Source organism: Lytechinus pictus, chromosome 11 (genome assembly GCF_037042905.1).
Source record: "Lytechinus pictus isolate F3 Inbred chromosome 11, Lp3.0, whole genome shotgun sequence".
NCBI lineage: Eukaryota > Metazoa > Echinodermata > Echinoidea > Temnopleuroida > Toxopneustidae > Lytechinus > Lytechinus pictus.
This window is the reverse complement of record NC_087255.1, coordinates 4,243,088-4,262,328: the sequence shown is the minus strand read 5'-3', so window position 1 is coordinate 4,262,328 and position 19,241 is coordinate 4,243,088. Positions and strand designations below refer to the sequence as shown.

Here is a 19,241-nt window from a genome sequence, read left to right as displayed (position 1 = left end):
CGACGGATTCCGATTAAAATCGGAATTCCAATTTTTTTAAATACTTTTTTTCTGATTTTTTGAATATTTTTTTTCCAGTTTTTTCGTAATTTTTTTTTCCTTTGCCCAAGAACATTCTCATGCTGTTTTTTACTGCTTTTTAAAAGTCAAATGCTAAAAGTATTATAATAATAATAATAATAATAATAGGCATTTATATAGCGCCATCTACCTAGAAATATTCTATTCCGAGGCGCACAAGAAAAGAAAGAAAGTTTGGATGAGTGTCAAAGTGCCAATAACTATAAATACTGTTAGAAAAGATAAGACTTCAGTTTAGATGTGAAGGTCTCCAGTGATGGTATCATTCTTGAATATAACGGCAAATTATTCCAGAGAGAAGGTGCTGAGGCAGAGAAAGCTCGCGCACCATATGCTACACGTGTCTTGGGAGTCTTAAGAAGTTGCTGGTGTGATGATCTTATGCAGACTCACCTTGATAAATCACTTTTGATTTCTTTACTATGCAAGAGCTTGTAACCCCTACCGGGATGCCTTGGACTTCGGCATTGACTTAGCGACCCTTGGCTATTTTCCAGATTTTTTTTCACAGGGGAATATCATGCCTGTAAAGATACTAGAAGTAACTCCGCGTAAAATGCCAGAAATATCGCCAACGATGCCCATCCCCCTTTTTTGAGGAGGTGGGAGATAGAAGTTGAGTGTTCCAGCCCTGACAAAAAATATTGCTCGCAGTCATATGAATTTTGATATAAAGTTTGAATTGTACATAATATTAAGAGACAAAGTCTGAATCTAATGCACATTGTCCCTCTCTTTAATCCCTGATATTCAACAGTTTTTCTGCGAGAAAATATCGAACAGGAATACTTGAAATTTCTTCAAAAAAGCTGAATGTTTGACAATTTTTATTACAACGCAGACGGAGCGGAGCTGCAGGAAGTGTTGCAAGTTGATCATAAAGGCAATAAAGACTGATTTTCCTCAGCGCTGTGTGCTTTGGGTAAAATATAATCCCTTGGGGAAAGTATAACTCCTTTTGGGAAATGAAGAAAAAAAAATATCTGTATATTTTTGTGTTGCAGTCACACTCACAAAATTCGGTTTTGCCAGTACAGCTGGAGCATATCATGGATTTTTAAACTTTTCCTTGTAAACACGATAACTTCAGTTTGACTTAACCTAGGCTCATATAATTTGGTGTGTATGATACTAGCATGAATCCCAGGAAGCCATTTTTTTTTTAGGTAAAAAAATCAAGGTCACACTGACATGTTTTCATCTTACCCTTCTGAAGTAATTCTATGTGTCAGGGTGGTTTTAGACAACCAGTATGTTTTACATGTGGTTGTGCTTAACATAAAACGATTCCTTTGTTGTCGGTTTTGTTGTTATACTAGTCTTTTGTAATACCGTATGTACTGTTACAATGCAAACATTGTATTTTTATCTTCATTTTTATGCACATGTATGTATTCATTATTGTAATGTTTTTATTTTATACCCATTAATGTAAATTAATTTTGTTCATTCTTATGCACAAAGAAATTTACATTTATTTCTAGGCACATATTAATTGTAAATTACGTTCATACAGTAGTTAAACTCTCATATTTCTGATCAGTAGAGGTTGATAAAATCTTTTATCCTATTTATCATTCTAAAGTTCCTTCGAGTGGCCCGACTATTGTGAAAAGAAGTTCTAGTGGACTAGGATGTGACAACCCGGACATGAGGAATATCACTTTCACCATCCAGGTATGAAGAATGCAGAGGTCAAAGGATAAAGGATAAATCCATCCCAATATCATGTTTAAAGGGTACTCCGGGCTGAAAATATTTGTATCTAAATAAATAGAGTAAAATTTACAGAGCAAAATACTGAAAATTTCATCGAAATCTAATAACAAATCACAAAGTTATTGAATTTTAACATTTAGCAGTGATTTGTTTGGAAAAGTTATATTCACGTCGTCATTAATATTAATTAAGTGGGCTGATGATGTCACATCCCCACTTTCCTTAATCTTATGTTATTACATGAATCATAATTGTGTCATTTTTACATACACGTAAAATTGAACAATATTTCTCTCGTACAATGAAATGAGTTGCAGCAATAAATATCTATTGCAATTAATCATTTGTTAATTCATTTTTTGTCTCACCTGCATAGCAGAGTGAGACTATAGGCGCCGCTTTTCCGACGGCGGCGGCGGCGGCGACGGCGACGGCGGCGTCAACACCAAATCTTAACCTGAGGTTAAGTTTTTGAAATGACAGCATAACTTAGAAAGTATATGGACCTAGTTCATGAAACTTGGCCATAAGGTTAATCAAGTATTACTGAACATCCTGCCTAAGTTTCATGTCACATGACCAAGGTCAAAGGTCATTAAGGGTCAATGAACTTAGACCATGTTGGGGGAATCAACATCAAAATCTTAACCTAAGGTTAAGTTTTTGAAATGTCATCATAACTTAGAAAATATATGGACCTAGTTCATGAAACTTATACATAAGGTTAATCAAGTATCACTGAACATCCTGCATGAGTTTCACGTCACATGACCAAGGTCAAAGGTCATTTAGGGTCAATGAACTTTGGCCGAATTGGGGGTATCTGTTGAATTACCATCATAACTTTGAAAGTTTATGGATCTGATTCATGAAACTTGGACATAATAGTAATCAAGTATTACTGAACATCCTGTGCAAGTTTCAGGTCACATGATCAAGGTCAAAGGTCATTTAGGGTCAATGAACTTTGGCCAAATTGGGGTATTTGTTGAATTACAGCCATAAATTTGAAAGTGTGTTGGTCTAGTTCATAAAACTTGGACATAATAGTAATCAAGTATCACTGAACATCCTGTGCGAGTTTCAGGTCACATGATCAAGGTCAAAGGTCATGTAAGGTCAAAGAACTTTGGCCACGTTGGGGGTATTTGTTGAATTGCCATCATATCTCTATAAGTGTATTGGTCTAGTTCATAAAACGTGGAAATAAGAGTAACCAAGTATCACTGAACATCTTGTGCGAGTTATAGTAGTTTTCAAAATCAGCACTGCTGCTATATTGAATCGCGTGATGCAGGTGAGACGGCCAGAGGCATTCCACTTGTTTTAATTCTTGGAGGAAAAAACTTAATAAACCCAATTTCATATAATAAAATACAAAAGAACAAGGGGGATATGACATCAATTGCTCATTGAATTATACTCATGAAGACATGACCAAAACGGTTTCACCGGAATAACACAAATCTTAAAATGCCATTATTACTTTGTTATTCCTTGTCTGATTTGATCAAATATATATATATTTTTTTTGTCTGATTTTTCTTTATCTGTTCAAATCACATTATTTTCGGCCTGGAGTACCCCTTTAACTCTTTGTGTGTTTTGTTCATACAACCACAAACTTCTCTATTGATGTCCCTTTGTCCGGTAGTTTTTGTAGTTTTGTTTTGGATACATTCGGTTTAAAATCACTAAAGTGGGAGAGCTATTGTACATTCTTTACATTAAAAAGAAAAATCAATACATCCTCCTGCATGCCCAGAAAGCACATTGAAAAGAAGAGGGAGAAATTGATAAAACCCTCCTCACAAACATCCAACGATCAGGTTCATCGTGAGAAGTTATGATGCGTGATACAGACCTGCCAACCAGTACGTTTTAGCCGTATTTAATACGTTTTTGCAACCAAAATATGGCAGTACGTTTTTTCTTTGAAAAATACGTTTTTTTTTTTACTAAATCGTAATTTATTGAGAAAAATAATCTCTATATGTCTCTATTTCATAAAACGTACACAAATATGGTTATTAGATCAATGTAATTTCAGGTAACTTATTTTTTTTCAATCATTTTGTTAAAACCAGGGTGAAGATATACACATGTGTGAATGTTTCTTTTTCATCTGCAAGAGCAGTGCGCATTTTAGGTTGCATGCAGCTTGAGCGCCGCGATGAGCGAGTGCGCCAAGCATTTTATTATGAAATACACTTTTTTGGGGAAAAATACAGTTTTTTATCACAGAATACAGGTTTTCATTCCCAGAGGTTGGCAGGTCTGCATATTTATCTCACACAGTAAAAATACAGATTTTTTGTCAAAATACTGATTTTGTGGGATAAGAATACTGAAAATGCAAAATACAACTTGGCAGCTCTGGCGATACCTATATAAAGAGAGCTGCTTTTTTTGTCAGTGATACTTTGACCAGGTAGAGATTCACTCCCTTTTCCTTTTCACTATACTATGTACAATCTATGTCAGATTATCATGATTTTGGTATGAATACAAGCAAATCATGCCACTCACTCAAGAACCAATATAAACAGTTAAAAAGTTTTGTTGGAAAGGTAGGAAGAAAAATTTTAAGCCCCCATCACACTTATTCCGAATCAAGCAGAATTGGCCTGAATGAAAGGACTATTGTTCAACCACCAGTCGGTCATTTAAATCTACTTCGAACACCGTTCGAAAATACCCCTCAAATGTTTTGAACATGACCAAAACCTTCGGGACGGCCAAAAGAAATGACAAAAATATTTCGAATGCACTCAGAATGCAGTCAGAATAATTAGAATGCGCCTAGAATGTCCAAGAATGTAGCACGAATTATCAATCTGACTCCATTGCGGTTCATTTTGACTAGTGTATGATGATTCACCTGGTCAATTTACTGAATTTCAACTCCAGTTTGGTGAATTCATAAGTTCCTCCCAAAAATTTCTAGATTTTTTAAATATTTTTTTTGTTCCAGCTTCTGCTTGATTCCTGCTGATTCCGAATAAGTGTGATGGGGGCTTTAGAAAAAATAGTTTACCATGCTTTATTACATCATTAATCCAATAAATCTAAACATGAAAAGAAAGCACATAAAACACTCTACAAGTTTACTTCTCAACATTACCTTTCAAAATGTTCAGATAGAACTCCATTTGTTTTAGCTTTTTATTTTGCATTCTATTTTGATGAGATTCTTACTTTTTTATATTTAAAGATGTTGTTTGGGCGGACTTCACGTTTAATAATTCATTTTGGTTGCCAAAAAATTTACTAAGACTTGAGTTTTTCACCTAGAAAATATTCATTCATCCTTACAATTCTCCTTGATTTTTTAAAAATTGTTTTGATGATAGATCACTTGGCGATGAAAAGAAGCCTATTAATTTTCGGGGAAAAAAATTAAAATGTAATCTATACTTAAAAAAATGAATGTAAAGAATGGTGAATGAGAAGCATTAGTGTTCTGATACTGGCAATCTGTACAGAACGTGATAATTCAATTTTGAATATAAAGCAGTGCCCCTTGTATAGAAGTTACGTTACCGTTATGGTTACCTGGGGGCTGTTTCACAAAGATTTGAGTACAACTTAAATGCACTTAAATGCAAAGCTGTGGCAGTATAAAAGGAATGACCGCATTGGTCAGATCATGCAAAGAGGATGCGCACTACTGCGTATGGATCAATAAGATTTCGCGTTACATATCATGTACGCATCAGCATTTAAGACTGACTCCAAGTCATACATGTACTTAAATCTTTGTGAAACGCACCCCAGAAGCTAACTACCTTATCTACCTAAGAATGTCAAGGTTACCATCAGTATTAAGGTTTGATGCAATCAGGTCCTGCTGTCTTTGTGAATCACTCCATTACTTCTGCTTGGTCCTCCTTCTTCCTTTCCCCCAGCCTCCGCCAGAGGATGACCGCCATGGAATACTCCTGTACTACGACATCTGCTACCGAGCTGTCTCCAGCAACCAAGATGAAAAGTGGAACTGCGAGGTCCTGGAACTCCCGTCTCCTCCTCCGGACTTCAAGGAAGTAACCAAAGAGAATATCTCACGGTGGGATGCTTACGAGGTCAAGGTCTTTGCTAATAACTCTGTGGGCGGCAGGTCTAGCTCGGTTTACCAGTTTGAGGTCTTGAAGGCCAGTGAGTAGTATTGTTTGGCTAGTATTCTGAACTCGGATTTGATTTAAACGTTGCCTTTAATGTGGTACTTTAACTATGGAGAGCCGATGGTACAAAAATCTCTTAACAGTACAACTATGTCATGTTCAATTTATCAGCTCAATTGACACTCAATCATAATTGTAAACTAAAGTAGTTCTCTTTATATGAGGAGCCTCCTAGGTCGGACTGTCGAACATAGTTAGAATATGGAGGGAAAGCACAGTAAACATAAGACACATAAAATGTAAACAAAATTTTGACATTTTCAGCTTCTTATTTGTTAAAGGTAAATGCTAGTTTTGGTAACGATATCAAAATGAGTTCGTACAGAATCCAATGAAATGACCACCAAAGTGTCTGTTTGTATAAATAAAACGCATGTGCCAAAGGATTCTGGAAGAAATTGTGTAATTGCTGAGAAATCAGCAAATAAGCACAGGATTCGGGTAGAGCGTCGGGCCCGACGCTCAAAGCAATAATTATACACTGTCCCACGTGCGCTTATCTGTGTTGGGGAAGTTCAGTCTGAACATTTTTCAGCGTAGATTTCAAGATTTCACAAAGTTCAGTTTATGTAACTGTACCAGATCTAGATCCTCGATGATATACTGACAATTAAGCCTGGTTTTACAGACTTTCTCATGAAATCAGGGTTTACTGCAACTACTGGAATTTCTCTTTAAGAACAGAGTTAGACCATGGTCTAAGTTACACTGGACTTTAAAATACAGGCCTTTTTCCTAGTAGATGGGGGGGAATATTGTCATTTTTCTTATACAGAATACTACAAGTGAATCACAATGTTGCAAATTATGCATGAATTTACAAACAACTACAAAGAGTTAAGATCGATCCGATCAACCACAGCTATGGAAAGCCAGCAACACCAACATTTAAAATGCATGTTTGCTCAAAATGTTTTCTAGATGATGATGCATACTTATACATTCATTGTTGTCTTTATTATTTGGTGCGTTCCCCTTTGGTTGTAAAGGACATTTTGCGAAATGATGGATTTCCATATAGTTTAGATTGATCGGATCAATCGCAACTCTTTGTAAGACGGGGTCCTGATGACTCATTCTTGTACTCAATTAGATATCCCAAATTTGTTCTGTTTAACATAGTGCAGTGCATTTCCTATATACCACTTTTTAATCAAATTTTGAAAAAAAAAGACAATAAAAAATAAGCTGCTTGGAATAACAGTGAGAATTTTAGTCTACAAAGATCTGGGGCCTGTTGCAGAAAGAGTTGCAGGTGCTTCATTGACTGAAAATCAAGCTGCGCAAGATTTTTTTAGTTGCGTTTGATCGCAACTCTTTCTGCAACGGACCCCTGGGCCCTGTCTGACAAGAGTAGTGATTGATCCGATCAACCACAATTATGGAAAAGCAGCAACTTCAACATATTGTCATGTACATGTGCGATTCTTGTCACCGCATGAGGGCACTTTCGCGTAATAAAAAAGTCTCAAGGTAATTTTATGAATTATTGTCATGTGCGATTCTTGTCAGCGCATGAGGGCGCTTTTTGCGTAATAAAAGAAGTCTCAAGGTAATTTTATGAATTATTGTCTCTATTTCTGTTTTATATTGTTGATGGAGTTGTTGTGATAGTCATATCAGGAAGGGTATTTTCTTAAGCTTCCCCCCCCCCTGATATGACAATATAAACTGTTTTCTTCAAAATATTCTTAGATATGCTGTATATTCATACATGCATCGTTTGCTTGAAAATTCTGTGTGCTCCTCTTTGTGTACATATATTTGACTCGTCACTTCAGTTCTTAAATTGATTCAAGGCCACCAATGACTCTGGCCTTTGATGTCCTTATGACACGGCTCAATGCCCCTTTCACTGGAATTGTATATTTGTCGTGCACTTTTTTAAGCAGATGCTGTATTATAAAAATGTCCTCTGCAGAGAAGTGAAATTTCCTTGAAAATATTGACATTCAAGAATCTGGAGCTTCTTACTGACTTTATCCACCACCTTTGAATTTAATTCATTTTCAGAGCAAGCGGAGTCAAGGCCCGTGAACCTGACCACTACAGAACTGAAGCACGGTGTCTGGCTCTTGAACTGGGATCACCCGTGGTCTGTTCACACCCGTGATTGTATCGTATACTATGAAGTATCGGCCGAGGAAAAGCCATTGGGTACGACAAACGCCACATCCTTCCTTCTTGATACCAGAGTAACCGGCCCTGTGTACGCTGCCACCATTACGCCAATGATACACAATGGGAGTGCGCCACCGTTCAAAGGGTTACAAGTTTCAACAGGTAATTGTACTAATAATGATGATGATGATGATTGTAATGAAAAATACCACTTGCCATTTAATGGTTTATACCTTCATTGATTCCTTGATTTTGATTGGCTGTCGGGTGTTGTGACCATGCCATTGAATGACAAGATATAAATGTAATAGAACTGTTTGTGCAATCAGGCCCTGGGTTTTTCTCTACTTTATCAAGGTTATCACTGACTTTGTTTTTTTAGAAAATTCCAGTGCATTCTTTGCTTTTGATTGGCTGATAAAGTAACGTTACTATCGCAATTGTCTATAAAAGACAAACTTCATGAGGAGTGCAGAGGAATGCTAATTTCCGAGTTGAAGTTGAAAGGTTATTACCACAGAATATATATACAAAGACAATGTTATTGATGTACAAACAAGAAAATAATATCTTTGGTAAAAGGGGACAACAAAATACATGGTACCGTACATATTACTATCTAACTCTTCAAAATAAATGGATACAATTTCAGAGGTCTGATGCTATGTGCTAACACTTCTCTGTTCCAAATTGTAGGAGTTGTATGCAATTGATTCGTGATTTGAAAATTATTACCCGGTATTTCAAATTTGATATACAGATAATCATGTAGCAGGATGGTTTCAGTAGAATTTTCACTCTTTGTACATTTGAATTTGGACAGATTTTCTTCTATGTCACTCTAAGATCAGACTTTATTGAACCAAACTCAAATTTGTGGAACAATAAGCCTGTTCACGGTTGTAAACTGCGCACGAGCAGAAAAAGGTCATTGGAGACCACCATGAAGGTGGCTTTCAAATTCACTGACATAGGCATTTGTGATTTGATGATTATTCATGTGTTCCTTTCAAAATATTTATCACATCCAAGCTGAAGAGTAATAAATAGAGCCTTCATAATCACTGGTATTTGACAGTAGCCTAAACAATAGTCAAATGTGCCAAAGGCAGACAATAAAACAGATTTCCAAACTTTATCCCTGATGTACTATTCTAGTCACCTGGTCTATACAATGCCTTTTGTTCTTAGAATTTGAATACTCTACCGGTAAAGCTTACGCAACATCTACATTTGAAATTGATAGTGCTTATCCTAATGAAAAATCACAAAGGTCATTGGAGAAAAGTTGATCATGAGCTATCCATGAACTGGCTTATTATCATAAATGTAGTTAGAATAACATATAAAATAACCAATATATATTTTGCTTCCATATTAAAGTAATAATGATAATAAAAACAGTGTATTTACCCCAGGTAGCCACTTCAGTTTTGAAAACTTTTCTCCCAGCAGTCTCCGCTATCATTATTACCCCGGCTTTAGCTCAGCTACCTATAGGCGCTCAGGCATTCAAGGAATTTCTTCCTAAAATCAAGGTTAATTGCCACAATATTATCATAGATCTAGATCTGGTACATTGAAATAAACTTATCTTTGTGAAATCATGAAATTTTAGCTGAAAACCGGTGATTCTGTTGATCACTAACACAGGAAAGCATATGTGGGACAGTGTATTAATATTGCTCGGAGAAAGACCCGACATTTGATGGATTTCCCTGCTTATTTTGCTCATTTGTGAACAATTTCGCATTTTCTTCCAGAGCCACTGGGCACATATCTTTTATTTATACAGTATACAAACACTTGGGTGGTAATTTTATTGGATTCTGTTCGAACTCATTTTGAGATCGTTATGAAAACTGGTATTTATCAATTAACTCTTTGTGAAACACCCGCAGATATTCTGATTGCTGTTTGGTTTACTCTACACCTGGCCCTATACCCTCCTAGATTACTTCTCATTTAGTCTACTTGCCCAGATGGTCTAGTTTCCATTTCATCTACTAGTATCTCCTTTTTAACTTTATCAAATGAAAATTTGTTTCATAGACGATTCATCAAACCATACAGACTAGGGTGTTGCAAGAAACTTGTGATCAATTGCTAGTCAATATTTGGTCCCCTATTCAGTCATACATGTATGTCTTACAATTAATCACACGTTTGCAATCAGTCACTGTTCTGCTTCTGGTATCAACAATTACGGTGTTGTAGTGCTTTAATAGTTAAAATTGATCTATCACTTGTAAATTTGCAATTGAAATTTGCAATTCATTGTAAATATTTTCTTGCAACTAACCTCAGTGGTATTATTCCCAGTGGATATTAGATAAAATGTATATAGCCTTTATTCTGGAAATTAGACAAAATGTAAATGGGCTGAATGGTGATTAGACCAAATGGAAAGGAGATGACCAATATGCAATTTACGATTTTTCTCTTCCTGCAGAGGTGATGTCCAGTAAGACCCCTAGAGTTCTGATCATCGTCCTTTCGGTGTTGCTCTCGATCTTCATCCTCATGTTGATAGGATGTGCCTATCTCTGTGTTCAGCATGGACCACGATGGACGCAGTCATTTGATATCAGCAATAATTCAGTTCTTGTAAGATTCTCTCCTCTTTTTTTTCAATTCAGTAAATTGTTGTTATCGTGGAAGTGTGATCAATTCCAAATAAACCAGTCTTTTTTTTTACAAGAGGAGGTGGGCGGGAATAAAGTCAAGGTAAACCATGAAATACAATTGTATGAAAAAGTAATATCAATAATGTGATGATGATGATGACGATGATAATGGGATGATGATAATGGGATGATGATGATGATGGTAAAGATGATGTGATCATGATGATTATTATGATTATGATCATTACTATCTTGATGATGATGATCATCATCATCATTGTCATCATTGGGGATGATCATGAGAATGATGATGATCGATGATGGTACTGATGCTAAAGTTTAATGAATTGTGAACAAATTTTTCAAAATTTCTCGATCAAAGAGGTTCTGAGAATTCAAATTTTGAACCAACAATGTCTCTATATCATCTTCAATGCAGAAAACAGCCTTTGCCATGGGAGATGTTCGTCCAAGGATTCCAGAGACAGAAGAATTTGATTCCATAGTAGGTGTCCCCCCTCCTCCTCCTCCTTTCGATGACGACGATGGTGAGGATGGCGATGACGAGATGGAGACTGTGGCCTTCATCGAGACACCTCCTGCCGGCAGGGCTGGTGGAGATGCAGTACCGCGCCCACCCATCCCAGATCAATCTCCGCCTCTATCATCAGAGGGCTCCCTCTCGGAGGAATGCAATCCTATGGTTGCCATGGAAATGGACGAGGGAGAGGAACCCGCTTCATCCGCCTCGTTATCGTGCCGAATAGATGGCGGATCCAGGGAGGTTGTAGCGGGATTGCTGCAGCGCTGCGGTAACAGTATGGACACCAGCTGCAGTGAGGACAGCTTTATAGAGCCGCCTCCTCGGCACCCTTCCCCCACAGACTCTGGCTATGTGCAGTCTCCTCCTCCTGTGATGCAGCAGACCAGTTACCAAACCAAGCCTGCAGGAGACGACGGCTACTTCAGGTTTGATGCCTTCACAAACAATCCCGGCACGGTCTTGATAGGTAACGGTAAGCATAACCCTGGTGACGTTGACAACAACAGAAACTGCAATGCCATGGTGATGTCGTCTAAGCCTAAGTATACAGACAGTGGATACGTGGCGGGGACGTGTACTCCCGCTCCCTCTTCTTCAATGTATCCAGAGACGACGCCCTTCCCTGACAAGCTTATGATGCTGAAAGCCATCGGGAAGCAGCCATCCTTCGACTCTGATGACATGGCTACCTCGGGTAGTCTGTCCCCATCGGACTCAGAAACAGGCGATGGAGTGGGGTCGTACACCAAGCTCTCGCACCCGAACACCCCCTTATCACCAAGAAACAATGCTTTGCCGGGGGATACCGTTTGGGATTTGGAAAAAGATCTAATTTCTATTCAGGATCTTCTGCATCAGCTTAATGATCAAGTGCAGCATCCTGGTCTATCTAATGTTGGTTAAATCTTGTTCTAATGTTAGATAACTCTTGTTTATATACATGTATAAACCGGTGTGTTGGCTCAGTTGGTAGAGCATCCGTCTCAACGGGGAGGTCGGGAGTTCAAACCCGGCCGCGTCAACCCAAAAGACGTTAAAAGATGGGAGTTGCTGCTATCCTGTTTGGCGTTCAACGATTAAAGGGATATAGCCTCGTCGATCTGGCACTGCACAGCGGCTGCCGGGCTCACGGTCAGTTGGGCAAAGCAAATTTTCAGAGTATTTCATTTCATGTCTATTTCCAACAATAAAATATTGATTTTATGGAAATATGGAAAGGCTGCTTGAGCTACAGCCGTGGTAATAATATCCAAGTCCTTTGGAAACGCATAGAGACGTTAGTCATAATGTGTTATGCGCTATACAAGAATTGACTATTATTTTCATCATTCATCATGTAAATATTTTTTTCATGGCAGAATTTTCATTACTTTGTTTGCTACATGGATATTCAATTATAATTCTTTTATGCCTTTGCTATATTTATTTCTTTATCTTAAAATGTCCAAGTCTAGAATGGCAAGTATTCCTTTTCTTTATCGAAAATTCTTTTTCATAGTTTGACCTTGCAATACCTAATATGATAGATGGCAATGTTTAGCAAAAGTTTGCAATATTTGACACCATATAAAATCTATAAAATCTATAAAAGATGTATGTAAAGTAAGTAGTAATGTAGATGATTTGATTTTCAAGTACATTTTTCCTAAACCATGTAAGAAATTGAAATGTAGTTGAAATAAAGTATTAATACCATAGATAAAAGATTGTAGTTGTAGATTAAGCATACACGTGGGTACCTATATTTTCACATGCTAATATAGCTTATTCACCTAGCCTGAATAATTTTTGAAGAGCTGATTTCCATCAGAAATATAAAAACAATCACTTTTAATCTATATGACTTTCACACCATAGCAAAATTTTGTTTTTATTTCATACATATCAACACTCCTGGCAACATTAATATCCAGTTCACAACTCGACATTATAGTTAAACAAAAGTGGAATCGACATATCATTTTTGCCTGGCAATAGGAGACTCTTCTGATAGAAATCTTGGACAAGTTTGAAGGCCAGGTGCAGTGATTTCTTACTTACAGGAAAAATTCAATTAACAGGCAAGTCTGCCTCATTCCATTGTGTGGGGACTTAAAATAATATTATTCAACTTTGGTGAAAGTCAACTTAGAAGATGTAATTATATATGCTTTGCAAAATGGCCTTAAAACCCACTTCAACGTGGAAAAGGTTGACTTATGCAGACTTATTGGAAATCTTTCCCACATTAACTCAATCAAGTAGTAAATGGTAAATAGTAATTTTTAGACATAATTTTCTCAATATACTTTTTGTTGTTGTTTCCATGTACATGTAGAACGTGCAGCAATGTCCGCTTTGAAAAATCTTTGCAATGTTTTTTAAAATTTGTGAAAATAGTTTTTAAAAAAAAGTTATCTTAGTACATCATTTAGGTTAGAATATTTATCACAAGCAATTTATCAATAGGATGAATTAATTTACTAACAAAACTTATGCATGTAATTCAACACAGGGTAATTCAATATTTCAGTACTCGATGGGGAATGTTGCTATTATTAAAAATTGGAGGTGGAGTGACGATTTTGAGTCCTCTTTTTTGGACATATTAATATTGATGTATTACCAAAGAATTGCCAATTTAGTTTGCCTTATGAATTAAGATTTCTTTGAATTTCTGCTGTTTCCTCACAAACTTCAATTTTCGTTTTTGTGACTTTAATTCATCCCTTACAAAACAAAAATTGAAATACGCTTTCACTAATACAATCTTGTTTGTCATCATGATCGATTCATTAGTTTAAATCGCTTTGGTAATTTTGGGTGCCTTTGGATAAAGTGGCCAGGATATTTATTATATTAGGTTTTTGACTCAGGATAATGTATGTTGTGAGATGGTATATTTGAAAGATTGACGTAACGGTGCTTGCCTTTTTTCGTAGTTTTCTTGTGTTGGTTGGAGTTTTATAAAAGCCCAATAGCTGTGCAACATTGATGTGCAAATGAAGAAGGGTCAGTTCCAATTGCACATCTGGGCCCCGTCTTACAAAGGGTGATGATTGATCCAATCAATCGCAACTCTTTGGAAATCCATCAGTGTCATAATTGTTTCTACAGGAAATTTGCAAAATGTCCTTTGTAAACGAAGGAGAACCGCCAAATTGTCAAGAAATCAATGAATTTAATTCATATCTAGAAATTGTTTTGAACAAACATGCATTTTATATGTTGACTTTGCTGGCTTTCCATAGTTGTGATTGATCGTATCAATCGCAACTCTTTGTAAGACGGGCCACTGACTCCCTCTATGTAGGATTTCTCTTTGTTTTGATGTACAATGTAGTTCTTATTAAAATTACAATGCCCTCAAATGATGATGACTTGGACAGTTAATGAAGTGAAATAAGAATGGGGGAAATATAGAGGTTGCATATATACAAATAGCTGGAGTCCAGTACTAAATAAGAGACTTCATAAGTTTAGATTACAGATATTATATAACAAGTTTTGATGCTTGTTCAGAAGCAGCAGGACAAACTCCGGTATTGATTTAGTGCACATACATTATGAGTTTAACCCCCTCTCCGACGCTCCGTGCAGAAAGATTTTGCCACAATGCCACTCTTTTTCTTTTAAGTCTTACACATATTTTCCAACCAAATTCGTAATTCTAATTTCATGCATGCATTATGCCTAAATTGGTATAATCAATAGAATCTTATTTTTTTTTTAAATCAACCATGCAATTTTTCATGCCATGGACAACATGTATGCCAATTTCTTTCAGGATAGCACGGTCGACAACCGAGATCATGAGGTGGGAGGGGGGGGGGGGGTGGGGGGAGCTGGGAGGCCCCTCCCCGACTTTATAAACTACCACATTAACCCGACCAAGTGAGGTTTAAGATCAAACAGCTAATACTGTACAAGTTGCTATGTACAGGGTTCCCACAATCAAGGAAAATCCTGGAAAATCCTTGAAAAATTTGTGGTCATGGAAAGTCAGGGAATTTGGAAAATTTGTGAAAAGTCATGCAAAAGTCGTGGAATTGCATTTACCTCTTGGCTAATGGCTATAGCAGCTTTCCAGTTTGTCGTGTCTCGCAACTCTCATACTCTGATCACACTCTGCTATTATAATTGGTGTTCACGATTTCCATTTTCCCAGTTTTGTGACATCCCAAATTCTACATAACTCCTGGGACGTCACGGGAAGTCATGGAAAGCAGCAATTTAGTCATGGAAAAGTCATGGAATTCTGTTTTCAATTTTCTGTGGGAACCCTGTGCTAAGATTTGAATGTTAAATGATATTCCAGCATACACTGTAAATACATTTGTGTACCCTTTACCAAGCCTAAATACAGTCTTTAGGCAAATTCATCTCAGTTTTCTATTGAATTTTTTGGTAGTTAGGTCTGCACTCTGCAGGACTATATTCATATTGCTACCTACAGTTCAAACTCTACACCACATTAATTACAAGCACACTAATGAATTCTCTCTATGTTCAGCTTTTTTGTTTAGCAAAATAATCTTATTACATGTAGCTGTGTTCAATTAGTAGTATTCATTGCAATACATTTATATCAGGAAACTGTATACAAATTTATGTGAGCAGGGATTTAAAAGAAAATACAATATTTGACAATTCATTTTTGAATTTTTGGCCCCCCATAATTCTAGCACAGAATTAGACCGTGGTCTAAGTTAAACCTGACTTCAGAATACGGGCCATTGTGATTAAATAAAAATAAAGTATGTCATGTATTAAACTGCAAAAGAAACAATACCGGTAAGTGTGACATCATCAATTCTCTCATTTTTGCGTGTATCACCCGTGCTGTGCATGCCAACGTTTTGTGAACCTACATGTAAGCATAACTTTAGAATGTCATGTCTATTTTCCATCCAATTGTTTTTGATGAAATTTTCAGTGTAATGTTTGTTCGATTTTTCTCCACTCATTTAAATCCACTTTTTGCAAGGGTGGAATTTAAGTTCCAAATTAATTGCCTTCCAAAAACGGATTATTTCAGCTATGCACGCGTTGTCTACCCATTTTACATAAATAATATGTGATAAGGTTGTTAAATAAACTGTAGCTATATATTTTTACTCTATTTGACTGATGCAAACTGTATTTTCTTTAAGCAGTTTTATGACAGTACATGCATGCAATACCGTATTCATTCATAATTGCAAACGATGTTCAGATATGTTTAACTTTCAACATTCCAATTGTATTTGTGTATGCTGTTAAAACACTTTATAGGGCCTGTATTCACACAAATAGAAAATGTGAATTTTCATTTCTACCACTAATATGAGGCATTATATACGTGTATCAGTAAATATTAAGCCATTTTTTTTTATTATGGACTTACATGTACATGTAACAATATGTATATATGTATCATTAACAACTATTTTTCAACATACATGTATTTCCAAATGGTACTATTGTTTTCACTTTACACTGCACAAATTGCCTGTTTAGATATGCAATACTTAACCATTCGGTCTTTGTAATATAATAATAATATACTGATTTATATAGCGCAGAAACTATGTGCATATATTCTACTGTGCTGCAGTTAAGAGCTTGTGAAATGCTTGAGAACAAATTTAGAAAAGGGGAAAAAGAAATGTACAGTATGGGAATTATTTGAACAGATAGGTTTTTAGTTCAAGTTTGAACGTTTCTACTGATGGACAGGATCTTATTATGATGGGGTGTCCAAACTTCGCGCACTTTTCAAAAATATTCATCAGGCTTAAATTTTTTCACAAAATATTCATAATTTATACAAAACCAATTCAAGAAATAGTTACCACATTGACGGCAAGATCGTAAACTATAAAATCATGGACGAAAATGTAAAGTAGGTCAAGGGGATTAGCCGGTATCGCGATCTCAAAATTCTATTCCGATCGGCGAATGCGCGCTATGCTGGAAAACCGTTCAGAAAAAGTATGACCTAACTTCGCGGACCAAAGTTTTTGTGGACATTTAAACAAAAACTCAAGCTCAAAAAGTAAAATATTTATATCAGATTGATGCCAAAATGTTATAGAATCGGTTAGTACCATATTTAACTCACATTTTTGATGATTTCTGCTTGCAAAATGGCGATATCGTGATGCTTGTTGAGAATATCAGATTTCTTCAAAACGGGCGCTAACGGTGACAAATTTGCCGATCTTTTGCCAATATTTTCATGAATACTGAACTCATCCTAAAGAAATTTACACCAAAGGGTAATTTTAGGTCGCTTTTCACGTTGATGATGTCAGATTTTAAGGATATTGGCTAGTTTTTTAGATAATGACCGTCCGCGAAGTATGGACACGCGCAAAGTTTGGACTCACTGCCATACATATGGCAAACCATTCCATAATTTTGGGGCTGCACAGGCAAAAGCACAATCTCCCAAAGTTATCTTTGTATTATGAGAGGGGATGTGAAGGAGAATATTAACATGAGAAATGTGCAGGTTGTGTGTCTGTGAAATTTTCTTTATAAAAGCTCAGAAATATAGCTGAGCTTTTATATTATAGTTTGTAAATCACACATTTCTTTATGGCTTTTTTTTTTTAGTATAATAATAACATATTTGATCACTCTGAGAGGAACATTTGAAGAAGATGAAGAATATCCATCCAATATAATCATTATCTTTAACACTCATAAATAGACCTTGCAATGTGTCACAATATTGCACAGCAAGTTATGTGCACAGGCCTATGGGGATTTTGTCATATTTTGGTGCATTGCGCAACATGCTTTGATTTTGCACACAAATCAATATGCGTTTGTAATGCACTGTGGAAAATGCTGGATGTAGATAATAATGGTAGATATTACATTACTTTATACAAATTACATAAAATGGCAAAAGTAGTATTTTAAACATGCCATTAAAACGTTAATCTGTACTTTATCTTGTATGTACTGTATATAAAAGCACAAATGTTTTCACTGTAAGTACTTTTATATATGGCTTGATGATCAGAGATATCAAGTACCATATAATGCGACTCTGAGGACCAACCAAATTTCAAGGAATATCTGTATGTCAAGTGTAAAGAAAATGCAAGAGCGGGGACCACTGTATTTCTTTACGTGCTCATGAATACTAATATGTCAGGGAATGTTTCTGATATGAAGTCTGACCTGAATTTGCAATTTAATTCCTATTTATATATGTGTAATATGTGGATTGTGGAATATACCGGTATATATATAAAACGCTTCCCCATATTGGTCAGACTATGGTCAGAAGACGAGGGCAATGGATTTGTATTTATTGCAGAGCTGGTCACCTTAATTGTGCAAATTATCTATTTCATTTTATCCTATTTTCAAGCTTAAAATCCTATTTTTCTTTAATTTTGTGAAAAACATACCAAAAGTATATATACCACGGATGGCTCGGCTGTGGAATTCACTTCCCGCCAACACATTCCCTTTAGCTCACAACATGGACAGATTAGATAATAGTGTCAATACATTTTTAATTAGCTTGATATATTTCCTTGTACTTTTGATTTAATCATGGTTTATTACTTTGCAGTCATGGGCCCACTTTTCATCATTTTGTGATGGCAACATCAGGCCCAAAGAACAATGTAAAAAAAAAAAAAAAAAAAAAAATCATTATTCTTACAAAAATCTTATTTCTAGGGGGAAAATCCTCTTTAGTATCTTTCCCCCATAAAAATCCTATTTAATGGCAGCTCTGTTATTGATGACTGAGATTATACATGTACATGTAAAGTACAAGGTGATGATAATGATGATTACAATTTAATATGCAACATTTATATAGTTCTTACATGTAGGTAATATAGGTTTTTAATACTCCATATTTTCACCATGGCCTTTGGTGTATCAGGCACTTTGAGCTTTATATAAGGAATTTTCTTCATTCAAGGTGCCTTAAGACTTAGGAGAAAAGGTTCAGCAAAATATCACCTCACCACATCT

At 36.1% G+C, this 19,241-nt stretch overlaps 1 protein-coding gene across 2 annotated transcripts in view; it reads left to right on the top strand.

Moving 5' to 3' along the window:
* The window catches only part of LOC129271305 (uncharacterized), a 31,439-nt gene extending 15,773 nt beyond the window's left edge, over nt 1–15,666 (top strand). For both annotated transcript variants that reach the window (XM_064106453.1, XM_064106452.1), the window contains exons 6-10: nt 1,667–1,758; nt 5,709–5,955; nt 7,995–8,264; nt 10,555–10,709; nt 11,169–15,666. In XM_064106453.1, coding sequence (XP_063962523.1) covers nt 1,667–1,758; nt 5,709–5,955; nt 7,995–8,264; nt 10,555–10,709; nt 11,169–12,176 — 1,772 coding nt within the window. In that variant the 3' untranslated portion in view covers nt 12,177–15,666. The remainder of the gene's footprint in view (nt 1–1,666; nt 1,759–5,708; nt 5,956–7,994; nt 8,265–10,554; nt 10,710–11,168) is intronic.
* The last annotated feature ends 3,575 nt before the right edge of the window (nt 15,667–19,241 follow it).